This window comes from Megalobrama amblycephala, linkage group LG4 (genome assembly GCF_018812025.1).
Source record: "Megalobrama amblycephala isolate DHTTF-2021 linkage group LG4, ASM1881202v1, whole genome shotgun sequence".
Lineage (NCBI taxonomy): Eukaryota > Metazoa > Chordata > Actinopteri > Cypriniformes > Xenocyprididae > Megalobrama > Megalobrama amblycephala.
The window spans coordinates 19,120,021-19,147,858 of NC_063047.1; the positions used below are offsets into that span (position 1 = coordinate 19,120,021).

At 39.0% G+C, this 27,838-nt stretch overlaps 2 protein-coding genes across 5 annotated transcripts; one reads left to right on the forward strand and one right to left on the reverse strand.

Moving 5' to 3' along the window:
- The first annotated feature begins 5,108 nt into the window (after positions 1-5,108).
- LOC125266938 lies at positions 5,109-11,068 on the forward strand. Of its 2 annotated transcripts, XM_048188076.1 has the most exons (12): positions 5,109-5,240; positions 5,442-5,543; positions 5,676-5,908; positions 5,987-6,165; positions 6,242-6,332; positions 6,425-6,772; positions 6,876-6,993; positions 8,569-8,660; positions 9,495-9,609; positions 9,908-10,075; positions 10,188-10,355; positions 10,480-11,068. In XM_048188076.1, the coding sequence occupies exons 1-12, from the start codon at positions 5,159-5,161 to the stop codon at positions 10,536-10,538; spliced, it is 1,755 nt and encodes a 584-aa protein (XP_048044033.1). In that variant the 5' UTR covers positions 5,109-5,158; the 3' UTR covers positions 10,539-11,068. The 2 variants fall into 2 exon arrangements, with proteins under 2 accessions (XP_048044033.1, XP_048044034.1); XM_048188077.1 differs by lacking the exons at positions 9,908-10,075; positions 10,188-10,355; positions 10,480-11,068 and adding an exon at positions 9,738-9,844.
- A 50-nt stretch (positions 11,069-11,118) lies between these two features.
- Positions 11,119-19,891, reverse strand: LOC125266937. 3 transcript variants are annotated; one of them, XM_048188073.1, is made up of 5 exons: positions 19,733-19,891; positions 18,955-19,047; positions 18,709-18,862; positions 18,078-18,207; positions 11,119-17,962 (listed from the first exon to the last, which is right to left on the reverse strand). In XM_048188073.1, the coding sequence occupies exon 5, from the start codon at positions 14,352-14,354 to the stop codon at positions 11,442-11,444; it is 2,913 nt and encodes a 970-aa protein (XP_048044030.1). In that variant the 5' UTR covers positions 14,355-17,962; positions 18,078-18,207; positions 18,709-18,862; positions 18,955-19,047; positions 19,733-19,891; the 3' UTR covers positions 11,119-11,441. The 3 variants fall into 3 exon arrangements, with proteins under 3 accessions (XP_048044030.1, XP_048044029.1, XP_048044031.1); XM_048188072.1 differs by having other exon boundaries at positions 18,709-19,047; XM_048188074.1 differs by having other exon boundaries at positions 13,454-17,962; positions 18,709-19,047.
- Between the last annotated feature and the right edge of the window lie 7,947 nt (positions 19,892-27,838).

Sequence of the window (27,838 nt, forward strand, 5' to 3'; positions counted from 1 at the left end):
AACTGTGAAGTGGAGGCAAAGGGACAGAAATGGGAATATTGTAAGGCTGCTTCGAAAAAAACCCTCAATAAAACAAAAGCTGAAAAGAAAGGCTCCTAACCACGGTGAGACAGTTGTAAATTTACAGTTATTGCTTAAATTTACTGTTATTTTCAATTGTGATTTATATTTCCCATGTGAAAAATACTATTACTTTATAGTAAATATTATAGTGTTTTTGAACCATACTATAGTAAAATACTTGAATTAATTTATTGTGGTAATTCTATAGTTGATGTGGTAATATAACAACTATAGTAATAGAAACAAATTACTTTACCCAATACTGTACTAAGTTTTCTACAACTACAGGGTATATTATACAACAATATACATTACAGTTTACTGTAGTAAAAACAAAAGTATACTACAGTGTTTATTAGTTTATTAGTTCACTATAGTTAATACTAAAGTATGCTGTAGCAGCACAAGCTGTAGCACAAGTGTTGTAAATACTATAATATATACATTATACTATATAGTTTACTATAGCAGTGTTTCCCAACCCTGCTCCTGGAGGCACACCAACAGTGCACATTTTGGATGTCTCCCTTATCTGACCCATATATTTGGTCTTGCAGTCTCTACTAATGAGCTGATGAGTTGAATCAGGTGTGTGTGATTAGGAAGAGTTGGAAAATGTGTAGTGTTGGTGTGCCTCCAGGAACAGGGTTGGGAAACACTGTACTATAGTATGGTTCAAAAACACAATAAATGTTCAGATTTATGCAGCCTGTTTTAATCTTTAAGTTCACTTAATTATAGAACCAGATATATAGAACCCCAAAGCATAATGTATTAATTTTATTTTGTTTAAAGGTCAGTGTGCCCATCCAAGAGGAATTTGTTTATCGAGCAGAAACTGGTAACTGTACACTATGGTTATATGGAATGGCATCTGGTTAATAGAGTTTAAGTAATATTCTGCCAGCTGCAACCTACATAATTGTATTTTTTTGTTTTATAAATGAGATCCTGGTAACTCTTAGAATACATGTCCTTCATTAATCAATAACTAGCCTACACAGGAACAAATGAATAATGCATTATTAAGACTATAGTAACTACTATTAACTAGCAAGAAACTCTGATTAATGAATTAGTAAGTGGTAGGTAGTTCACTATTAGCTAATCAGTAACTACTGTTTCATCGTTCCTCTCAGAGAACTACTGAGAACTATTATATACAGGTTCATAATTAGCATGAATGATGCATAATGTATAATTAATTCTAAAGTGAAGGTCTTGGTAACACAAAAGTAATGACTGAAGTATTGCCAAATCCTTCATAAGGAATTACTAATTATTTGGATCAATATTCTAAAGTGAAGATCATAGTAACCCACTAGTAATTACTTAAGTGTTACCAAATATATCATAAGGAATTACTGTACAAAAACCTCAAAAGTTTACAATGACTTCAGTATTTACTAGAGAGTTATCATGTTTCTCACTTTAGAATACTGATCCAAATAATTAGTAATTCATTCTTAAGTATTTGGTAATACTTCAGTCATTACTAGTGTCTTACTGTCACAGACACGTCAGGTTCCAACGTCACCCAATCACAGCGCGCACCTTCTCCAGAATACTGATCACCGCCACCTGCACCTCATCACTCTCCTCATCAACAGCACTATAAAGCACTCACGCACACAGCACTCCACGTCTGGTCTCGTTTGCATACCCTACATGTTTATGCTTACCTCAAGGACTCCTCTTCGCATACCTACCTGTCTCCATCGTGTCGATTCCCATTGTGTGCCTCGTCTGCTCTGTGAGTGTGTTCCCGTCTGCTTCCAAGTGCTCCAGCGATCTCCAGTCTCCAGCGTCCAACTCCCTGCAAAGAAAAGGACAGTAACTATCCCATTTGCTATCAGTTCAAGTCAACTACTACCAGTTCTCTCACCTGTTTAATTCTCCTTGCTCTCCTGTGGTCAAAATAAAGACTGTGTTACATTATACCTGTGTCTGTCCTCCGTCTACTGTAACAGAAGACCGGACCAACACCGTTGACCCAGGATGAGCCAACCCGACCCCTTTCAGGATTTGGTGGATGCGCTCCGGCGCACACTGACTGTCCATCCATCGCCACCATCTCCAGTTCCTCCATCATCACCTGCACCAGCACCAGCTAGCCCCACAGAGCACGTCAACACACCTCCTTCACTGCCGCCGTACGCCAGTCCCATGGCCAAACCGGCGCCCTACTCAGGATTGGCGGAGGATTGCAGCGGGTTTCTGCTGCAATGCACACTGGTCCTGGAGATGCAGCCGCACCTGTACCCGAGTGACACCGCCAAAATAGCGTTCATTATCTCTCAACTCAGCGGCAAAGCATTGAAGTGGGCCGATTCCATCTGGTCCCAGCAGGGCGCTGTAACCCAATCCTACTCGTCGTTTATTTCCCACTTCCGGGAGGTATTCGGGAAACCCATCACAGACTCTTCAGCTGGTGAGAAACTCTATAATTTGAGACAAGGATCTATGTCCATTTATGATTATGCTTTGCAATTCAGAACGCTTGCAGCCCTCAGCGGATGGAACGAACAAGCCCTGATAACGAACTACCGGCAAGGATTGGAACCTCAGGTGCGGCTGCAACTCGCTGCATGCGAGGACAACATCGGCCTAGAAAAGTTCATCCAGCTCTCCATCCGCTGCGCCACACGCATGCAGGCGTGCCTCCAGGAGCACCAGGACCAGTTCTTCTCCACCGTGCCACTCTGCCGATCCGAACCCGTCAGCACTCCAGAACCAGTTTCTGAACCCATGGATGTAGTAAACTCTCGTCTATCTTATGAAGAACGCCGCCGCCGTCTCTCCCTTCGTCTCTGTCTCTACTGTGGTGAACCGGGGCATGTGATTGCAGCATGCCCCACACGACCGCCGCGACCCCTGGTGAGTGCCATTATTCCTGCTACTCACAAAATGAAACCACTCACTACTGCCGTCAATCTTACTGCCGCCAATGTTTCCCTTACAGTGGTCGCGCTCATTGACTCGGGGTCCGCCGGCAACTTCATCTCTGGTGCCCTCTGTCATCAACTCTGTATCAAGACCTCTCCGTCTCCGACCATCTACAAGATCTGCTCCATAACCGGCCGACCCCTGAGCCGTAAGCGCGTCCGCTCCGTGGCAGGACCTGTTACCATTCAAGTGGGACTTCTACATCAAGAAGAGACGCATCTGCTGGTTCTGGAGGACTCCACCGCTGACGTGGTTCTGGGGCGCCCCTGGTTGGAGCAGCATAATCCCACCATCTCCTGGAAGACGGGCGAAGTCCTGAAGTGGGGCGACACTTGCTTCAAACACTGTTTGACGGATCTGCCAGTTCCACCTATTTCCTCACCTGATCTCTCTCTCTGCGCCACGTCCATCGAAAGTCCTGTTGAACAACGTTCTGTTGAAATCCCCGAGTGTTACGCCCCCTTCAGCGACGTATTTTGCCCTCAGCGGGCTTCCAAGCTGCCTCCACACCGGCCATGGGATTGTGCCATCGACCTGCTTCCGGGTGAACCAGTGCCCAAGGGAAAGATCTACCCTCTTTCCATCCCGGAGGAGAAGGCCATGGAGGATTACATCAAGGAAGCCCTCAACCAAGGATACATCAGGCCGTCTACTTCCCCTGCTGCTTCCAGTTTCTTCTTTGTGGCTAAAAAGGACGGAGGCTTGCGGCCCTGTATTGACTACCGAGCACTCAATAAAATAACTGTGAAGTTCCGTTATCCCCTTCCTCTCGTCCCAGCGGCCCTAGAACATCTCCGTGGTGCCACTGTGTTCACGAAGTTGGACCTCCGCAGCGCGTACAACCTCATCCGGATACGTGAGGGGGACGAGTGGAAGACCGCCTTCATCACCCCTACTGGCCACTATGAGTACTTGGTCATGCCGTATGGACTAGTCAACGCCCCCTCCGTATTCCAGGACTTCATTCATGAGGTGCTCCGGGAGTTTCTCCACCGGTTTGTCCTGGTCTACATAGACGATATTCTCATCTACTCCCGGAGCCAGGCCGAACATCGCCAACACGTTGCGGAGGTCCTCACCCGCCTTCGCCAATACCATCTGTTCCTCAAGGCCGAAAAATGCACTTTCCATCAACCTTCTGTTTCATTCCTGGGATATAACATCGACCACAGTGGCATCCGGATGGACGAGAGGAAGGTGGAATCCATAACCAACTGGCCAGAACCCACCACCATAAAAGAACTCCAGCGTTTCCTCGGTTTCTCAAATTTCTACAGACGCTTCATCAAAGGTTACAGCTCTATCGCCCATCCACTCACCAGTCTACTCCGCAACCAGCCCAAGTCTCTGTCCTGGACCCCGGCAGCCACCAACGCCTTCAACCAGCTCAAAGAAGCCTTTACCACCGCTCCCTTACTCGTGCATCCTGACCCAGAGAAACAGTTTATTGTTGAGGTGGACGCGTCTACCACTGGAGTGGGGGCGGTATTATCGCAGCAGCAGGGGACCCCAAGTAGACTCCATCCATGCGCCGCCTTCTCCCGCAAGCTCAGCCCGGCGGAAGTCAACTATTCCATCGGGGACAGGGAACTTCTAGCGGTCAAGCTTGCCTTGGAAGAGTGGAGGCATTGGCTGGAGGGAGCCAAACATGCTTTCCTAGTATTAACGGATCACAAAAACTTGGAGTACCTTCGCTCTGCGAAAAGATTGAACCCTAGACAAGCTCGCTGGGCCATGTTTTTCTCCCGCTTTAACTACACGATCTCCTTCCGCCCTGGTACGAAGAATGTTAAAGCGGATGCTCTCTCCCGTCTACATGCTCCTGAGGAAAAGACTGAGGAACCAGAACCCATCATTCCTAGCTCATTGAAGAATTAGAGCATGTCCTTAATGACGAATGTGTTCAGCCTGAAGAGGTGTCTTTGGCCACAACCTGGCAAAAGAGGCAATCCCTAAGCCACGAAAGATGGCACATTGCAAGGGAGGCCATGGTTAAGAATCTTTTGGCAGCTGAATATGTTCAGGAACACATCTGCCAACACTGTCTTACTGCAGAGGCCATTGTACGGTGCAGGGACCTAGGCAGTTTCTATGCACTGTATGTGATGAACATGTTCATCAGCTCCAACCTCTCCATAACAGAGACTCTATGGCCCATGGATTCTTCAAGCCATTGAGTCCAACAACAGCAGTGAAGAGACATTGCGAGGCCATTGAGTTCTCTGAACAGGGTATGCTTTTCCCATCATACTTTTCAGTCTGTATATTTTAAATGGCTGTTCATTAGTGTATATAATTATAATATATATTTAAAATAGTTATGATATATTATCATATATTTAGTAAATATATTAGATTATATTTAATTTTACCTTGTTTATAAATCCTTTAATAAGGAGTTTATTATCATTGTTTTGCTTTTGAATTTTTAGTCCGATATCTTCCACTACTTTTGCCAGAGAAAATTTGTGCCTGTTCAGAAAGTTCCTGCAGGTTGATCAGTGGCAAGCCCATTATTGTAATACATTTTGATGGTAAGATGTAGTTTTTTCTCTTCATGAAAACAACACAAATTAAGGTTAATATAAGAACTCAATGCTTGCATGTATTATCTGTGATTAGGAATTTTAAAGCTATTGTGATGTATGTGAACTTTTTTATTATAGGACGGTACAATCTCACCCTTCCATCACTGGAGACATCATGCTGCGGGAAAACATGGGCAGTGGGGCTCAGTGATCTCCTCAAGTCTGGGTACTGGCCAGCCTCTATACATTTTGAGACCGTGTATGAGGCTGGCCTTTTTAGGTCTTTTCTGGATTTAAAACTTTTTGCTCCAGGTCTTTCACGTCAAGCGTTCCTTGGAATGCTTGACCAGAGAACAGAGTACAATGGCAGGGTAAATATTGTTATTCAGTGTATATTGTTAACATGATGTTTGTTTTTTAAAGTTTGTTTTTTTTGGTTATTTCAACAGAGTGGTAAAATATGTGGAGACACATTCCAGAAAGCCTTGCTGGAGTGGACCTTTGCCCAGCATGAAGTTGAGAGGCTTTGTGGTGTACAGCCATTTAAATGTCCTGCTTGCAGTCCATCCATGCATGCCATCTCAGTAGATGGCAACAGGAAGCTGTACAGATTCAACAATGCACATGGGTATGTTTTTTTCTTTATTTTTTTATTGTACTACTTAACTGTCTATATCATGTTTCTCTTTCCCAATAAAATTAAGCACAGAGAAGGGCTACTTCGATGGGACATTTATAATGAAGGATGAAGATGTTTCCTCCTTTGTGGCATATGTTCATGAAAAGACCAAGCATGTAATAACCCTTAACTTATTGTCATATTGCTTATTCCAGTCCTGCTACCATTATTAAAATATAAATAATTATTTTATTGTAATGTCTTGTAGGCCACAGGTAAAGGGGTGTGTGGCTCTTCTCAATGGACAGCAGCCAAGGAGTCTGCAAAAAAGTCGACATCAAAGATTGATGAGGAAGGCCTTGAGATTGCTGTGTGCCGACATGGAGGACTTTTAAAGGGCCTAAATATGTTCAGAGGGGAAATATTTGCTTATCCCCTGTTCCTTCAAAACACCCTCTCAAAAGAAAATGTGTCATTCTTCTGCTCAGATGTCGCCTGCAAGTACTGGCCATACTTAAAGAGAGTGGTGGGACACTGTCCAGAGCTAAGGCCTTTATTAAATATGCACCCACTATTATCTGTTATGCATGCCAAAGCACATGAGTGGAGTTGTGAGGTAAGATTCTTTCTTTACATTAAATTATATTAATGATATTTTTGTGGTATGGACATGTACTTTTATTTGAACAGCCATTGTTTTTTGTTTTTGTTTTTTGTAGATAAAATGGTCTGGAAGAAACCAAGAGGGAGCTGGTCTTACAATTGGAGAAGAGGTGGAGCAAGTCAACTCCTTCTTGTCGAGAGCTGCAATTTGCACTAAATACATGTCCAAAGCTGGTGAATATATTAGATAAACACTACTTTTAACATATAGTTATTTCTAAGTATCAATGAATCATGACTATAACTTATGTGACGATTTGCACAGTTATTAATCAATTTATGGGTAGAATATGAATATAATAATTCATAAGGTTTTATGAATTATTATTATGCACATACCGACCCAAGGGGGGAATTAACCATATATGGTGAATTAACTACAACGAATTATAATCAATCACATATATGGTTAGCTCTGTTTTAATAATTATGTAGAGAACTACCGGTCCGTCCAGCACACCGATAAGTTCACAGACTATTACGACAGAAATATTACCCTGTGGCCACAAGGATCAATTTCTAGAATAGCATCCAAACGTAAAGCAAGGATATTAGAATCAGAACGTTAAAGTGACTCGGTTGTGGTTGAAGGAGCAGGTGAACAAAAGCGTGGATATGATATGTTTAATATACAGAACGGGTAATACAAAGGTTATACGGATAAATGTACACAAGTACATACAGATACATACAAGTGAAAGTAAAGGCAGAAAAGAGAGAGATGATCAAAGCGTGGCAAATTGCAACAGTTCACCTTTAAGAGCCAGCAAGGAAACTCAGTATTTAAAATCGTAAAAACGTTATACTTGCATAGGTTCGTTGGGGTGCTTAGAGTTTCAGAGCGCTCGGTTTGATAGTTGTTTCTTCTTCCGGAGGTTGTTTCGGCGAAGTTTCAAACGAAGGTTTAACTGTTGTAATATGACCGGAAAATAAAGAAGAGAGTCCGTCCTGACGGCAGGAACTCGTGCAGAAAATGTGCGCAACGAAAAGACGTGTGTCATGGTATTTTAAGGACAACAGGCCAGAACGCCTTCTTGATAACGTCCTCCAATGATAGCGTTGCAATTTGGCGGTTTTCCACATCCCTTTGTCCTGTCCAATGAGTTAATTTATGGTATGTTGAATCAGTGCATTTTCTTCATAGTATTATTAAACATTGAACGATGCATTTGACAGAAATGTAACGTACATGAGTGAATAGCTCGGATTCACAGCTTTACGGAGAGATCAAACTCGACAGGTGTCTCTCGTCATATAAAGAAGATACACTTTCTACTCTAATACTATCGTTTAACATGAAAACTAACCTACTACAGTCAATCCTACGATTCTACATTAGCAACACATACATGCAACAAGCACCATAGTGGCAGATACATTCATATTTGCATGTATAATATTTGTGTATACAGTCTTTATGTAGGGCTTTGTATGTGTCTGTGGGTGCGTGCGTGTATTTTCTTTTTATGACCGTTTGGAATTCGGTCCTGTCTCCTCGAAACCCGATCCGTGGTGTTCGCATCTCCTTTGAAGTCACAGAGGAGAGTTTTGGACTTATCGAAATAGTCATAAAAAGAGTCTCGTGATCCATTAGTGTCTGCCGGGCCGGATGAGATGTAAGATTTACAAACCGAAGTTCCGTGAATTGGGACTTAAACACAGTTTATGGTGGGACCTGCTCATCTTTGAGACTGTGCAGACCCTACACTTTTTTTAATGTATTTTCTTTGACCAACTATCTAATAATAGCACGTTCAGACATGCTCACTGTTCTTGCCTCTGCATGGAACAAACGGAAGTCTGAAAATCTGGCCAAATGTTTGTCTCAAAGATACATTAAGGTATTTTACTGATGCAAAAGTCAACCTTGTTCTTATCATACAAAAAGTACATTTAAAGGGTTAGTTCACCCAAAAATGAAAACTCTACCATTTATTACTCACCCTCCTGTCGTTCCACACCTGTAAGACCTTTGTTCATCTTCAGAACACAAATTAAAATATTTTTGATGACAGAATGGTGTCAGAATTCTTTCCATTGACTGCCTTTGTAATTGAAACGTTGATGCTTCAAAAACTCAGTAAAGAGGTCGGAAAACTAATCCATATGAATTGAGTAGTTTATTCAAAATTTTCTGAAGAAAATCGATTGGTTGTTATGACGAACAGATTTAATTTAGGCTTTTACTCGCATGTAAACATTGATCAGCAGACATAAGCAGAAGCTCAACCAAACTTGAATTATGCACAAGAGTAAACCTCTCTTGGAGGCTCAAACGTGCTGCGTAACCAAAGAGGTTCATTCTTCATCTGTTCATCATAACAAGTGATCGATTCTCTTCAGAAAATGTGGATTAAACCACTTTATTCATATGGATTAATTTTACGATGTCTTTATGAACTTTTCAAAGCGTCAAAGTGGTAGTTGCAAAATTCAGTCTGTGGAAAGATCTGACAGCATTCTGTCATCAGAAATATCTTAATTTGTGTTCTGAAGATGAACGAAGGTCTTGCGTGTGTAGAACGACATGAGGGTGAGTAATTAATGACAGAATTTTCATTTTGGGGTGAGCTAAGCCTATAACATAATTTGAGCAATTACATCTATTGCATACATTGTTGAACTATAAACCTTTATGATCAAATTCATTTTATAGTGTTTTGATATGTATTTAGACAACCGAAAGGCTGAAAGTGGAAAGGGAGAGCTTTGAAAGTCTGCAGGCTGAGCTTAATGTCAGTGAGGATGACATTCGGCAGTGGGTCAGTGATGTCCAGCAGTGGGCCACAGGTAATACATTTTGAAGGGCCTGTTTTAGTTTTTTTTATGTAATAACATTTTTTTTCCATTATAAATGTTTTGCACAGAAGGTAGAGTATATCAAATTTGTAAGGCTAATTCATTTGTTTGGGATGTAGTATCAAGTGCAAAGGATGACACTGGACTTGAGGGCAGAATTCGAGGCCTTTATATCAGCATAAAGCTGAGAAAAATGATTAATATAAGATGATGATCATAAAAAATAATTAATATAGCTAAGGAATGAAATTGAGTGCTGTTATAATAATATATGTTATTGATTTATTAGATAGCAACAAGAGAAGGCACAAAATAAGGAGGAAAATTAATGAAGACAAGTCAACCTTGGCAGCTGCCATTAAGGACTTCAATGAACAGTCAGTCCACCAGCTTCCTTCTGTGGATGAACTGCTCACAGCTGATCATTTCCAATGGCCATGGGAATGCCCTGACACTAGTAATTAACTTTAAAAAAAAAAATATTCAGTGTATCTGATAAACATTTTGATGTTAATACAGTCCTCCTCAGTGTTTAAAAGATGGTAATTTAGGACCTTCATTAATTGCAGGTAATGGCAACCTCTCAACTAAGAAGATGGTCTTTGACCGGTTCATGATGCTTTCCCGACTGAAGGAGGAGGAGCAGATCATAGTGATGGAGGTGAAGCAACACTGGCAATCACTGAAGGAAGCTGAATGTTCCCTGAGGGATCTCTCAGTTCAAATACAAACTAACAGTGAGTATCCTTTACAAATTCAATAACCAGTGCATTGCTGGATTAATGACATTAGAACATCCTAATTAAAACATTAGGATCTGATTTTATTTATCCTCTTCAATGTTTTCATTTCTTTGTGTAGACAGTGACTTTGAGCTTTCAGAGGAGAGTGCCAATGGACCTTCAGTTTCTGCAAAATAATGCTAGGATGTTATACCGGCAGTGTGTTCTGGGACAGGCTTCGGACAGCATTCTATTTGATAACATTTCCGATGAAGAAACTGAGGCAATAAACTACAGCTCTGATGAAACAGACAGTGATGAGGACTAAACCTGAGTATAGAATAGACAGATACTGAAGAACTATTTTAAAAAGCTGTTTTTCTTTCTTTTTTTTTTCACTGTGAGAAACATTTTAGCATAGTAACAGAATCTATTTAATATTTTACTTATCCTAATGGAAATGAGATTAAGGTTCAGCAGTACAAGTTTTGACTATGTTACGACCCACTCGTTATAAGCCGCAACATAAAAGAGGGATTAGACCACGAAATCAAATTTCCAAAAAAAGATTTATTAAGTCCAACAAATTATACAAACGAAAACAATAAACAGAAAAAAAAAAATCTAGGGGTGTATCAGAAAGTAAAGAATAACAAAGGAATTATGCTACATGCCAGGTCAACACAAAAATGAGCCACCCCCGAGGAAAGCTCCCCAGAAAGTGCCTCTCGTCTAGAAATTCAGCGCCATTTTATACTGTTGGTAATTAGTGGGTATGAACCAATTAGGAGCCCCGCATATTACACCAATAGGTTTAGGCTGGGGACGTCACACCTCCCACTCCAAAAGAAGGTTCCCTGAAGAACCGACAAAAGGGAAAAAAAAAAAAAACAATTTTGCAATGCAAACAACAAAAGTTTAAAATTACAACAATACTCATCTCCATGCTCCCACTCCATTTCACTCCCGAAATCCTGGGCCCTAGGACAAAGAGAAGAAATAGAGAGAACAAAGAAGGATAGAGGGAAGAATTGAAAAAGAGAAAAGGAGAGAATTTTTTTTTTTTTTTTTTTTTTTTTTTTTCGACACTACTGGAATCTCTTATGCACGAGAAAGAGCATCGGCTATCAAGTTATCCTTGCCACGGATGTGTTTAATCTGCAAGTGAAAAGGTTGTAGAATTAGACTCCATCTCAGAATTCTTTGGTTCTTACCACGCATTCGATCTAAAAATGTTAATGGGTTGTGGTCAGTGTATACCACAATAGGACCGCAGACTGAACTCAAATAGACCTCGAAGTGTTGAACGGCTAAAACAAGGGCTAAAGCCTCCTTTTCCACTGTCGAATACATTTTCTGATGATGATTGAACTTTTTTGAAAAATAACTGACCGGATGCTCAATCCCATTTACATCTTGCGAAAGAACAGCACCAGCACCGTACGCGCTAGCATCAATAGCAAGGAGGAAGGGTTTTTCAAACTGTGGCGACTTCAGCACAGGAGCATTGGCTAGAAGAGACTTAGCATTTTCAAAGGCACACTGACACTGTTGTGACCATTTAAAAGACGTCTTTGGGCTTAACAAATCGGTCAGAGGGGCAACAACAGTCGCAAAGTTCCGACAGAAGCCTCTGTAATAACCTACCATCCCAAGAAAACGGCGTAACTCGCGACGGGTAACTGGAACAGGAAAACTACAGATAGCTTCAACTTTAGCGCTGATGGGTTTTACACACCCCCGACCAACTACCTTACCCAAGTATGTCACGGTGGCCTTGCCAAATTCACATTTGGCAAGATTTATAGTCAGGTTAGCCTCAGCCAAACGCTCAAAAAGCTCTCTAATTTGTGCGAGATGTTCTAACCAAGAAGAACTGTACAAAACGACATCATCCAGGTAAGCTTCACATCCCCTCAACCCAGACAGCACTCGATTTACTAACCGCTGAAAAGTAGCAGGAGCATTTCGAACTCCAAAAGGCATAACTGTGTACTGTAGAAAACTATCAGGTGTAATAAAAGCAGATAGTTCTTTAGCACGTGAGGTCAAGGGCACCTGCCAATAGCCTTTTAGAAGATCGAATTTACTAACAAACTGAGCAGAGCCCACACGATCTACACAGTCATCGATTCTGGGAAGAGGGAAACAATCAGGTTTTCTCAAAGAGTTAAGCTTCCTGTAGTCAGTACAGAAACGATAGGAATGATCAGATTTACTCACCAAAATGCAGGGAGAGCTCCAAGAACTGAAACTAGGTTCTGCTAAATTATGAGCAAGTAAATAATCCACCTCTTTCTGAAGCAACTTCCTTTTTAGAGGATTTACACGGTATGGATGTTGTTTTACAGGTTGAGCCATACCAACATCAATGTCATGTTCAATGACATGAGTTCGGGTAGGAACATCAGAAAAGAGTGAGGGGAATGAACTTACCAACTTAATTATATCTGTCCTCTCTGGTTCACACAAATGAGACAGATAACCGGCTAAATTAGCTAGAACCTCAGAATTGTTGAGGCGCCCTTCCACTTCTCCCCGAGAAGGACCTTTAGTCTCCTCCGGATCGTCAACCACATCTACAGATACTGTAGAGACACTCGGATCTAGAAGTTCAGTAGTTGTCACAGCAGCAATAGACAGAGAAGGTACAGGAGTCACATATGATTTTAATAAATTAACATGACAAACCTGTACTTTCTTTCTACGATCAGGCGTGTTTAAAAGATAGTTATTGTTAGAATAACACTTCGCTATCGTATAAGGTCCAGTGAACCTAGCATGAAATGGACTACTCGGAACAGGTAGCAAAGCGAGCACTTGATCTCCTACTTGGAAACTTCTGGACTTAACCTTACGATCATACAACCTCTGCATCTTTCCTTGAGACTTACCTAATTTTCGTAGAGCAATAGCTCTGGCTTCATAAAGTCTGTAACGAAAACTACTCACATAATCCAAGACATTCTCGGGTGGATCAGATGTTTTCCATTCATCTGCCAAGACAGCAATAGGGCCCCTGACAGTATGTCCAAACACTAACTCATTTGGGCTAAAACCTGTGCTCTCTTGAACAACCTCATGAATAGCTAACAGCATCCAAGAAAGTCCATCCTCCCAGTCACAATCAAGTTCAACACAATATGATCTCAAGAGTGACTTGAGAGTCTGATGGAATCTTTCCAGCCCTCCCTGACTCTGAGGCTGATAGGCACTCGAGATGTTGTGTTTAACTTTAAGTTGTTGCATAGCTTTAGAAAATTGTCTGGACATAAAATTTGAGCCCTGATCAGACTGAATGGTTTTTGGGATGCCAAAGACAGACATAAAACTCACTAAAGCCTTTAAAATTGATTTAGTTGTAATCGATCTCAAAGGATAAGCTGCAGGATAACGTGTAGACTGGCACATTACAGTAAGTAAATAAGCATGCCCAGCCTTAGATCGTGGTAAAGGACCAACGCAGTCAACGATCAAGTGTTCAAAAGGAGTGGTGACTACTGCAATGGGCTGTAAAGGAGCTAAAGGAACCTTTTGGTTTGGCTTTCCAGTCATTTGACAGATGTGACAAGACCGTATATAGTTAATAACATCCCTCTTGACTCTAGGCCAATAGAATTTCCTCAGAATTCTATCATACGTCTTCCGTACCCCCATATGACCAGCAAGGCCCTGATGTGACAGCTGTAGGATGGCCTGATGAAAAGTACGTGGAACTACAATTTGGATCCTAGGATCAAGGAAAGTGTCAAGACTCACAGGTTGTCGTCTACAAAGTAATCCATCTTTAAAAAAATAAAAAGATGAAGTCTCCTTTCCTCCTCCAGCAGCCAAGGAGAACATTTCTTGAAGAGTTTCATCTGCATGCTGTGCTGATATTAATTCTTCTCGAGTCACACTATAAAGTGAAGATGAAGGACAAGTGTTAACATGGTCGTCACACATTAATGGACTTTCAAACATGGAGTCAGACATATTCATCTTATGTTCACCATCAGACGGTAACTCATGCATAGGGTTCACATCTTCAACTTCAGTACACAGTACTGGGTTCTGGTTGAGAGGAATTTACAGAATCAAGAAAAGTATCAGTAAGAACATTCTGTTTCATCAAACATTTGTCTCTTGGCCATTGCTCGAGTTATTACACAAGCAGGGAATAAATTAGGACAGTCAGAAGATCCATTCAATTCATCCACAACAGGAATTACTATAGGTGGAACATCACCATCTGACTTCTCCCAAACATTTCCCCCAGCTAAGTCATTGCCAAGTATAAAAGTAACACCAGGGATAGGAAGCATTGCACGAGCTCCTACAACCACGTCACCTGACACAAGTCTGGAATTAAAATGAATGCGGTGTAGAGGAACTTCCATGTAGTCCATTTCAAGCCCTCGAACCAACACATGAGACCCAGTGGCAGTACGTTCGGACAGAGACAAAAGTCCTTCCAGCAAAAACGACAGTATCACGAAGGATACGCACAGGAACCTTTTCATCAGAGTCAGGCAAAGAAACACTTCCATCAGTGAGAAATGGTCCAAAGTCACTGTTTTTAACTTTCTCCTTTACAGTGACACTCACCTGCCCAATCTGCTTGTTAGGACTATAATTTACACTTGACGTAGAAATTAAACCAACAGGTTTAACAGTTCTATCTTTCTTTTTGAGAACAGCACAGTCTGAAATTTTATGTCCTGGCTTTCTACAATAGAAGCAAACCATCTCACCTTTTGTGCGTGTCACTGAAGTATTGTCAGCAAAATTTGACACAGCATTCGGCCACGCAACCATCCTTTTATTTTTAACAGAGATGCTTAACTTTGACCTAGTCAGCTCATTTAGATGAACAGAACCTTGATGAGTAAGGACAAATTCATCTGCCATTAGAGCAGCATCAGACAATTTAGCCACCTTGTGTTCATTGAGATACATAGCAACAGCACTTGGGACACAATTTTTGAACTCTTCTAGAAGAATTAGCTCTCTAAGCTGTTCTTTCGTTGTAATTTTTACAGAAGAACACCAGCGATCAAACAGGTTCTCTTTCTCTCTAGCAAACTCAAGATAAGTGCACTTCTCAAACTTAACATGACTCCTAAATTTCTGGCGGTATGCCTCAGGTGCCAATTCATAAGCATGCAAAATAGCAGACTTAACGATTTCATAATTACCACTTTGTTCAATAGTCAGCGCTGAATACACCTCTTGTGCTCGCCCCACTAAAACACACTGCAACAGTAAGGTCCAAAATTCTTTTGGCCATTTCAACGACTCTGCAACGCGTTCAAAATGTTGGAAATACTTCTCCACTTCCTTCTCTAAAAACAGCGGCACTAATCGAATGTTTTTATAAACGTCAAACACAGGTGCAGCGTGCGCGAATTCATCAGATGAAACTTGAACAGGAATTTCAACTGCTTTTGCATTCAGTTCTAACTCAAGTTTCTTTAACTGGAACTCTCGTTCTTGTCTCTCTTTTTCAAATTGTAACTCCATTTTACGCATCTCTAATTGCTGTTGTAATTTCTTAATCTCAAAATCCTTTTCTAACTCCTTCTCTTTCAGTGCACATGCATCACGCTCGGCACGAAGTTTTTCCGCATCAACACATAACCGTTTCTCTTGCAAAGATATCTCACTAAACTTTGCGTTTTGATCGGCATCATAAAGAGGAGAGGTTAAAGACACATCAGGATTTATAGTTTGAGCTCTTACCTCTAAAACACCCAACTCGTAAAGTGCGTCTCTCACAACTTTCATCAGCGTCTCTTTGAGCTTCTTATCATTACTCGTTACCTCAACACCAAAGCGCTCGGCAATCTGCAACAGCTCTTCCTTCGTACATCTATCCAGCAAGATTTCCGAAGGAAATGCGAAGAAATCCTCGATCACCGACGACATCTTTAGAAAGAGAGGCAGCAGAGCAAACACAACAACAATACAAACACACGTGAGACGCCGCTAAACTGAAGCATGAGACGCTGACAAACTAGAGCGTTAGAACTACAAATCCCGTCAGCCACCTCGCCAGGGAGCGTCACACATACCCCTTCCGGGTGAAAAACTCCACCGTAGTTGAAACAAAGGCTGCGTCCGAAACCGCCTACTCAATGAGTAGGTACTTAATTTCAATAAGTACCTACTCAATGAGTAGGTACTTAATTTCAATAAGTACTTACTTAACAAGCGCCAAAATAGTAGGTACTTAACAGCCAAATCTCGTTGAGTATGCGAGATCCGAAAATAATCCGCCATGTTGACGTTATCATGTGACCTACGACGTTATCACAAGCGCAACAACTTAAAAGAGCGACAGGTTTAATTCTTCTATCTGTTAATATCTTGATATTGATTAAACTGCTTATTTTGTGATCTTGTTGAAGAAACAGCTGCCAGTAATTTTGTAATTGTAGTAGGCTACAACTAATATATTTTGGGTTAAAGTTCTTATATTTTTATAATGCGAGTTTATTTTTTGTTACAAATATCCAAATTCGTGTGAATATGTTATTAATTTCTTTATATTATATGCAAAAATGTCCATCCACAAGCATAAATCAAATTTTTTCCACATTTTCTTGTTGAATTGGCTCTAGTTTCATCCCTCAGGCTTACACATAATAAATAAAATAAATACTTTTATGCATTATGATGTATTCAAAATATTTAACCTTGTCATCATGCTTTATGTGTGTATATAATTTCAAACGATGATGTATACAAACACGTTTTTTTTTTTTTTATTATTATTATTATTATTATTGTTCATTGTTGGTATTTTCCCTGATCTATAAAGTAAAATAAAGATATGAGTGACAGTTGCACTAACACCTCACAGCACCAGTAACTCCACAACCCTACCTAGTGCAGTTTTCCTCAGTGTTAGCAATGTCTGAAGCCAAAGAAGACATCAGCAGCTGCTCGAAGATCTCGCCTTTGAAGAAGACTCTTGATTTTATACTCAAAAAAAATGTAAGTAAAATCAACTTGAAATTAAGATTACCTCAGAATGAACTGCTTTGCTAGCACACCCCAACATTAACCATAAACCAAAACTTAATTATATTACTTTTCATATTACTTCTTTAGTAAAACAAGCAAAATGTAATGTTTTGTTATATGACAGCTGTGCATGAACACACACTAGACAAATACAGCTGATGTGAATACATCTCCATTTACAGTCAATGAAAGCATGAAGTAATACAATATATAAATTTACTGATAATAGCATAATTAAAGTAAGTAAAGAATTAATAAAAGTAATAATGACAATAAATAAATAAATGCATGTACAAGTCAACAACACACAAAACAAAGCTTTATTCAAATTTATTGATCTAACAATCAGGTATTTACAGTCCTGCTGTCATCTCAACACAGCTGTGCCAATTCTGCAGCTTTATTCTGATCAAGCAGCTGATGAACACCTTCATCATCATGTTCCTCACTGCTGCTCTTCTCAATGGAGACATCGTTGATCCAGAGGATGAGGAAGACCATGATGATGATCCTCTGAACCCCACAACCTTAAAGCAGGAGTGGGAGAAGATGTGCGGGACAATATGGCTCTGCTGTGTCTGATCCAAACATCCATGTGCTCTCCATCAGCATGACTGAATAAACAGATGAAAACTTTTTACACTTCATTCATGTCAGCATTCAGTTTCTTGCCATACTTCATTTCATATTTTTACAATTACATGATAATTTCTGTCGTAGCTTCATTACTTTTGTGGTGTGGTGGGTTAAACCACTGAGCTGGTCAGCAGAAGGTTTGCTTTTTCGATCTCTGCAGCGTCTCCACCAGTGTGTGCTTGATCCAGACACTTTACTCCAGGTTGCTCCAACGGGATCATCCCTGTAATAAGAGCACAGTTAGTCACTTTGGATAACAGCATCTGCCAAATGTAAATTCGATTTTTTTTAAATCCTTTTTTGTTAGTGTTTCGAGCACAAACGCTAATTCAAGCTGTTTATTTCTTAAAGTTTACTTTTTCAAGGTACTACTATAATATAAATTCATACATACATTTCATACATATTTCTATTTGGGGGCATAAAGGGTTAGTTCACCCAAACAAATAGATTCAGTCATTATTCACTTGCCTTCATGCTGTTCAATCCCTGTGTTCATTTTTTTTTTTTTTCCTCCCTGAACACAAAAGTTGATTTTGATCAAGTTTGTCCAGCTAGTTTCTACAATATCAGTCAATGGAGCCTGACTTCCAGAAGCTTCATGACATTATTTGATGATGCTTTTGAAGCTCCAGTGTATGAACAGAAATGAGCAGAACAAATTTGACCAAAATCACATCCTCACTGTCCTTTGGTCTTTGTCTAGCTCTGGCTCTGGACTCACTGAGGATGAAGAAATCACATCAACATCAGGTCAGATGAGGCAGTAAGGGCAGGAGGAGTGATGGAGGGTCTCATCCATGACACTGAACCATTCCCAGGATCTGCTGTGGTTCTCCATCCTCAGTGCTCACACCAGTCTGAGGACATTTCACATCCTACAATAATGCACAAATATAATACAAAAGCAGTCATTTTAGCAGCACAATGTCATCTGATTTCTGTATTAGAAGTAACAAAATGATCTTACTTTATATTTTTGTTTCAGGTTTTCCTTTTTTTTTTTTTTTTTCACAAATGCCACTGTCATCTTTCCTCACAGGTCCTGCTCCAACACAAAGCTCTGCAACAAATGGACATCAAGAATCAGAAAAGTACTGTAATAACTCTGTTTGAAATTACAATAAAATAAAATAAACTACAACTTAAGATTTAAATAGACTTTGTATTCATTTCTGTCCCTGTAACATCAGACAAGATTCAAGTTTCCTCTGAGATTTATGTGCTCAAATCTACAAATCCTTAAATTTTGAGGTAGTTGAAGATTTGTTTTAACTCACTTTTTATCCAACACAAATGTTCCTTGTTTTATTAAAAGTACTAACGGACAAATAAAATAGATAACTTATATCTGTCTAGTTAAGTGTACATTTGTTTATTTACATTACTTGCATTCATGTAATGTAAACAGTGTTGACAACAGTGAATTTTACATAATAGCACATACACACATCACTCATGGAACATAATTCATCATGCATAAGTCATAATACTTTATATTCTTAATATTTTCCTGTCAGATGTTAAATAAACATTTAGTAAGCATCTTTAAGATGTATCCTCTTCGGAGAATTAAGTTATGTGTGTTTACTAGAGCTCCCTGTTATCTATACAAAATAAAACATGTTTTTACAGTAAAATCACAACTATACTGTCTAGCATCTTTACACATTCAGCAGTTTACTCTACAGTAGTTCAACAAATGTGACTTTAACACAAGAACCGTGTTTTTGGTTTTCAATACTCACATTTGACAGCATCCGCGTCGCTTTTCTCCTCCGTGTCTGATATGACGTATCCTCTCCCGTGGCCTCCTGGGATAGAAAAGTATCTATCGAGGAATACTTCAGAATACTGCGGTCAAGCCAGCCGCAGTTTGAAAATACACGGTCAAGCCAGCCGCCAAAAAAAAAGTGTGTGCGCCTATTACTATAAATACGGTAATTTCAGGAACAGCAGCGAGAGAACGCGCTTTCAGAGCGCTTGAGTTGCCTATATCTATCTATCTATCTATCTATCTATCTATCTATCTATCTATCTATCTATCTATCTATCTATCTATCTATCTATCTATCTATCTATCTATCTATCTATCTATCTATCTATCTATCTATCTATCTATCTCTTTTTTCTTTCTAATGTTTCTTTCTCTTACTATATCTTTCTTTTTTCTAATATATCTATTTCTTTTTTCTTTCTAATGTATTTCTTTCTAATATTTCTTTCTATCTCTCTGTTGTTATTTTCATATATGACAATTACTCTTGAATTAAATTGTGTTACTGTCTTACTGCATAAGGATTACTATCTGATTAGGCCTATAAAGACCTCATTTTAAATAAGTAGAAAATACCAATGGTCTGTTTCTATAGGGGACGTCCCATACAGTATGCATACCTCATAAATATCCCTTTTACTGCAGCATTTTGGAGATATGCCACATTATTCGACTTCAAAAGCCTATAAACACCTCATTTCAAATAAGTAGAAAAAACTAATGGTTTGTTTCTATAGGGGACATCCCATAGAGTATGCATACTTCATAAGAGTACATTTTACTGCAGCATTTTGGAGATATGCCACATTATTTGACTTTGGAGGCCTATAAAGACTCCATTTCAAATAAGTAGAAAAAAATAATGGTCAGTTTCTATAGGGGGCGTCCCATAGAGTATGCATACCTCATATGAGTACATTTTACTGCAGCATTTTGGAGATATGCCACATTATTCGACTTCAAAGGCCTATAAACACCTCATTTCAAATAAGTAGAAAAAACTAATGGTTTGTTTCTATAGGGGACATCCCATAGAGTATGCATACTTCATATGAGTACATTTTACTGCAGCATTTTGGAGATATGCCACATTATTTGACTTTGGAGGTCTATAAACACCTCATTTCAAATAAGTAGAAAAAACGAATGGTTTGTTTCTATAGGGGACATCCCATAGAGTATGCATACCTCATATGAGTACATTTTACTGCAGCATTTTGGAGATATGCCACATTATTCGACTTCAAAGGCCTATAAACACCTCATTTCAAATAAGTAGAAAAAACTAATGGTTTGTTTCTATAGGGGACATCCCATAGAGTATGCATACCCATATGAGTACATTTTACTGCAGCATTTCGGAGATATGCCACATAATTCGACTTCAAAGGCCTATAAACACCTCATTTCAAATAAGTAGAAAAAACTAATGGTTTGTTTCTATAGGGGACATCCCATAGAGTATGCATACCCCATATGAGTACATTTTACTGCAGCATTTTGGAGATATGCCACATTATTCGACTTCAAAGGCCTATAAAGACTTCATTTCAAATAAGTAGAAAAAAATAATGGTCAGTTTCTATAGGGGGCGTCCCATAGAGTATGCATACCTCATATGAGTACATTTTACTGCAGCATTTTGGAGATATGCCACATTATTCGACTTCAAAGGCCTATAAACACCTCATTTCAAATAAGTAGAAAAAACAAATGGTCTGTTTCTATAGGGGACGTCCCATAGAGTATGCATACCCCATATGAGTACATTTTACTGCAGCATTTTGGAGATATGCCACATTATTCGACTTCAAAGGCCTATAAACACCTCATTTCAAATAAGTAGAAAAAAAAATGAACTGTTTCTATAGGGGACGTCCCATAGAGTATGCATACCTCATATGAGTACATTTTACTGCAGCATTTTGGAGATATGCCACATTATTTGACTTTGGAGGCCTATAAAGACTTCATTTCAAATAAGTAGAAAAAAATAATGGTCAGTTTCTATAGGGGGCGTCCCATAGAGTATGCATACCTCATATGAGTACATTTTACTGCAGCATTTTGGAGATATGCCACATTATTCGACTTCAAAGGCCTATAAACACCTCATTTCAAATAAGTAGAAAAAACAAATGGTCTGTTTCTATAGGGGACATCCCATAGAGTATGCATACCCCATATGAGTACATTTTACTGCAGCATTTTGGAGATATGCCACATTATTCGACTTCAAAGGCCTATAAACACCTCATTTCAAATAAGTAGAAAAAAACTAATGGTCTGTTTCTATAGGGGACGTCCCATAGAGTATGCATACCCCATATGAGTACATTTTACTGCAGCATTTTGGAGATATGCCACATTATTCGACTTCAAAGGCCTATAAACACCTCATTTCAAATAAGTAGAAAAAAACTAATGGTCTGTTTCTATAGGGGACGTCCCATAGAGTATGCATACCCCATATGAGTACATTTTACTGCAGCATTTCGGAGATATGCCACATTATTCGACTTCAAAGGCCTATAAACACCTCATTTCAAATAAGTAGAAAAAACAATGGTTTGTTTCTATAGGGGACATCCCATAGAGTATGCATACCTCATATGAGTACATTTTACTGCAGCATTTTGGAGATATGCCACATTATTTGACTTTGGAGGCCTATAAAGACTCATTTCAAATAAGTAGAAAAAAAATGGTCTGTTTCTATAGGGGCATCCCATAGAGTATGCATACCTCATATGAGTACATTTTACTGCAGCATTTTGGAGATATGCCACATTATTCGACTTTCAAAGGCCTATAAACACCTCATTTCAAATAAGTAGAAAAAACAAATGGTCTGTTTCTATAGGGGATGTCCCATAGAGTATGCATACCCCATATGAGTACATTTTACTGCAGCATTTCGGAGATATGCCACATTATTCGACTTCAAAGGCCTATAAACACCTCATTTCAAATAAGTAGAAAAAACTAATGGTTTGTTTCTATAGGGGACATCCCATAGAGTATGCATACCCCATATGAGTACATTTTACTGCAGCATTTTGGAGATATGCCACATTATTCGACTTCAAAGGCCTATAAACACCTCATTTCAAATAAGTAGAAAAAACAAATGGTCTGTTTCTATAGGGGACGTCCCATAGAGTATGCATACCCCATATGAGTACATTTTACTGCAGCATTTCGGAGATATGCCACATTATTCGACTTCAAAGGCCTATAAACACCTCATTTCAAATAAGTAGAAAAAACAAATGGTCTGTTTCTATAGGGGACGTCCCATAGAGTATGCATACCCCATATGAGTACATTTTACTGCAGCATTTCGGAGATATGCCACATTATTCGACTTCAAAGGCCTATAAACACCTCATTTCAAATAAGTAGAAAAAACTAATGGTTTGTTTCTATAGGGGACATCCCATAGAGTATGCATACCTCATATGAGTACATTTTACTGCAGCATTTTGGAGATATGCCACATTATTTGACTTTGGAAGGCCTATAAACACCTCATTTCAAATAAGTAGAAAAAATAATGGTCTGTTTCTATAGGGGCATCCCATAGAGTATGCATACCTCATATGAGTACATTTTACTGCAGCATTTTGGAGATATGCCACATTATTCGACTTCAAAGGCCTATAAACACCTCATTTCAAATAAGTAGAAAAAACAAATGGTCTGTTTCTATAGGGGACGTCCCATAGAGTATGCATACCCATATGAGTACATTTTACTGCAGCATTTTGGAGATATGCCACATTATTCGACTTCAAAGGCCTATAAACACCTCATTTCAAATAAGTAGAAAAAACTAATGGTTTGTTTCTATAGGGGACATCCCATAGAGTATGCATACCTCATATGAGTACATTTTACTGCAGCATTTTGGAGATATGCCACATTATTTGACTTTGGAGGCCTATAAAGACTCATTTCAAATAAGTAGAAAAAATAATGGTCTGTTTCTATAGGGGCATCCCATAGAGTATGCATACCTCATATGAGTACATTTTACTGCAGCATTTTGGAGATATGCCACATTATTCGACTTCAAAGGCCTATAAACACCTCATTTCAAATAAGTAGAAAAAACAAATGGTCTGTTTCTATAGGGGACGTCCCATAGAGTATGCATACCCCATATGAGTACATTTTACTGCAGCATTTCGGAGATATGCCACATTATTCGACTTCAAAGGCCTATAAACACCTCATTTCAAATAAGTAGAAAAAACTAATGGTTTGTTTCTATAGGGGACATCCCATAGAGTATGCATACCCATATATGAGTACATTTTACTGCAGCATTTTGGAGATATGCCACATTATTCGACTTCAAAGGCCTATAAACACCTCATTTCAAATAAGTAGAAAAAACTAATGGTTGTTTCTATAGGGGACGTCCCATAGAGTATGCATACCCCATATGAGTACATTTTACTGCAGCATTTCGGAGATATGCCACATTATTCGACTTCAAAGGCCTATAAACACCTCATTTCAAATAAGTAGAAAAAACTAATGGTCTGTTTCTATAGGGGACGTCCCATAGAGTATGCATACCTCATATGAGTACATTTTACTGCAGCATTTCGGAGATATGCCACATTATTCGACTTCAAAGGCCTATAAACACCTCATTTCAAATAAGTAGAAAAAAAAAATGGTCTGTTTCTATAGGGGACGTCCCATAGAGTATGCATACCCATATGAGTACATTTTACTGCAGCATTTCGGAGATATGCCACATTATTCGACTTCAAAGGCCTATAAACACCTCATTTCAAATAAGTAGAAAAAACGAATGGTTTGTTTCTATAGGGGACATCCCATAGAGTATGCATACCTCATATGAGTACATTTTACTGCAGCATTTTGGAGATATGCCACATTATTTGACTTCAAAGGCCTATAAACACCTCATTTCAAATAAGTAGAAAAAATAATGGTCTGTTTCTATAGGGGATCCCATAGAGTATGCATACCTCATATGAGTACATTTTACTGCAGCATTTTGGAGATATGCCACATTATTCGACTTCAAAGGCCTATAAACACCTCATTTCAAATAAGTAGAAAAAAAAATGGTCTGTTTCTATAGGGGACGTCCCATAGAGTATGCATACCCCATATGAGTACATTTTACTGCAGCATTTTGGAGATATGCCACATTATTCGACTTCAAAGGCCTATAAACACCTCATTTCAAATAAGTAGAAAAAACTAATGGTTTGTTTCTATAGGGGACATCCCATAGAGTATGCATACCTCATATGAGTACATTTTACTGCAGCATTTTGGAGATATGCCACATTATTTGACTTTGGAGGCCTATAAAGACTTCATTTCAAATAAGTAGAAAAAATAATGGTCTGTTTCTATAGGGGGCATCCCATAGAGTATGCATACCTCATATGAGTACATTTTACTGCAGCATTTTGGAGATATGCCACATTATTCGACTTCAAAGGCCTATAAACACCTCATTTCAAATAAGTAGAAAAAACAAATGGTCTGTTTCTATAGGGGATGTCCCATAGAGTATGCATACCCCATATGAGTACATTTTACTGCAGCATTTCGGAGATATGCCACATTATTCGACTTCAAAGGCCTATAAACACCTCATTTCAAATAAGTAGAAAAAACTAATGGTTTGTTTCTATAGGGGACATCCCATAGAGTATGCATACCTCATATGAGTACATTTTACTGCAGCATTTTGGAGATATGCCACATTATTTGACTTTGGAGGCCTATAAAGACTCATTTCAAATAAGTAGAAAAAATAATGGTCTGTTTCTATAGGGGCATCCCATAGAGTATGCATACCTCATATGAGTACATTTTACTGCAGCATTTTGGAGATATGCCACATTATTCGACTTCAAAGGCCTATAAACACCTCATTTCAAATAAGTAGAAAAAACTAATGGTCTGTTTCTATAGGGGATCCCATAGAGTATGCATACCTCATATGAGTACATTTTACTGCAGCATTTTGGAGATATGCCACATTATTCGACTTCAAAGGCCTATAAACACCTCATTTCAAATAAGTAGAAAAAACTAATGGTCTGTTTCTATAGGGGACGTCCCATAGAGTATGCATACCTCATATGAGTACATTTTACTGCAGCATTTTGGAGATATGCCACATTATTCGACTTCAAAGGCCTATAAACACCTCATTTCAAATAAGTAGAAAAAACTAATGGTCTGTTTCTATAGGGGACGTCCCATAGAGTATGCATACCCATATGAGTACATTTTACTGCAGCATTTCGGAGATATGCCACATTATTCGACTTCAAAGGCCTATAAACACCTCATTTCAAATAAGTAGAAAAAACAATGGTCTGTTTCTATAGGGGACGTCCCATAGAGTATGCATACCCCATATGAGTACATTTTACTGCAGCATTTCGGAGATATGCCACATTATTCGACTTCAAAGGCCTATAAACACCTCATTTCAAATAAGTAGAAAAAACTAATGGTTTGTTTCTATAGGGGACATCCCATAGAGTATGCATACCTCATATGAGTACATTTTACTGCAGCATTTTGGAGATATGCCACATTATTTGACTTTGGAGGCCTATAAAGACTTCATTTCAAATAAGTAGAAAAAATAATGGTCTGTTTCTATAGGGGCATCCCATAGAGTATGCATACCTCATATGAGTACATTTTACTGCAGCATTTTGGAGATATGCCACATTATTCGACTTCAAAGGTCCTATAAACACCTCATTTCAAATAAGTAGAAAAAACTAATGGTCTGTTTCTATAGGGGACGTCCCATAGAGTATGCATACCTCATATGAGTACATTTTACTGCAGCATTTTGGAGATATGCCACATTATTCGACTTCAAAGGCCTATAAACACCTCATTTCAAATAAGTAGAAAAAACTAATGGTCTGTTTCTATAGGGGACGTCCCATAGAGTATGCATACCTCATATGAGTACATTTTACTGCAGCATTTTGGAGATATGCCACATTATTCGACTTCAAAGGCCTATAAACACCTCATTTCAAATAAGTAGAAAAAACAAATGGTCTGTTTCTATAGGGGACGTCCCATAGAGTATGCATACCTCCATATGAGTACATTTTACTGCAGCATTTCGGAGATATGCCACATTATTTGACTTCAAAGGCCTATAAACACCTCATTTCAAATAAGTAGAAAAAACTAATGGTTTGTTTCTATAGGGGACATCCCATAGAGTATGCATACCCATATGAGTACATTTTACTGCAGCATTTCGGAGATATGCCACATTATTCGACTTCAAAGGCCTATAAACACCTCATTTCAAATAAGTAGAAAAAACTAATGGTTTGTTTCTATAGGGGACATCCCATAGAGTATGCATACCCCATATGAGTACATTTTACTGCAGCATTTCGGAGATATGCCACATTATTTGACTTCAAAGGCCTATAAACACCTCATTTCAAATAAGTAGAAAAAACTAATGGTTTGTTTCTATAGGGGACATCCCATAGAGTATGCATACCCATATGAGTACATTTTACTGCAGCATTTTGGAGGTATGCCACATTATTTGACTTCAAAGGCCTATAAAGACTTCATTTCAAATAAGTAGAAAAAAATAATGGTCAGTTTCTATAGGGGGCGTCCCATAGAGTATGCATACCTCATATGAGTACATTTTACTGCAGCATTTTGGAGATATGCCACATTATTCGACTTCAAAGGCCTCTATAAACACCTCATTTCAAATAAGTAGAAAAAACTAATGGTTTGTTTCTATAGGGGACATCCCATAGAGTATGCATACCTCATATGAGTACATTTTACTGCAGCATTTTGGAGATATGCCACATTATTTGACTTTGGAGGCCTATAAAGACTTCATTTCAAATAAGTAGAAAAAATAATGGTCTGTTTCTATAGGGGGCATCCCATAGAGTATGCATACCTCATATGAGTACATTTTACTGCAGCATTTTGGAGATATGCCACATTATTCGATTTCAAAGGTCTATAAACACCTCATTTCAAATAAGTAGAAAAA

Coding starts and splice junctions, on each gene's coding strand:
- LOC125266937 (XM_048188073.1), bottom strand. CDS start 14,354: ATGCATGAGTTACCGTCTGATGGTGAACATAAGATGAATATGTCTGAC.
- LOC125266938 (XM_048188076.1), top strand. CDS start 5,159: ATGGCCCATGGATTCTTCAAGCCATTGAGTCCAACAACAGCAGTGAAG. Junction 6,166..6,241: donor AGATTCAACAATGCACATGG/GTATGTTTTTTT, acceptor AATAAAATTAAG/CACAGAGAAGGGCTACTTCG. Junction 6,333..6,424: donor TTCATGAAAAGACCAAGCAT/GTAATAACCCTT, acceptor AATGTCTTGTAG/GCCACAGGTAAAGGGGTGTG.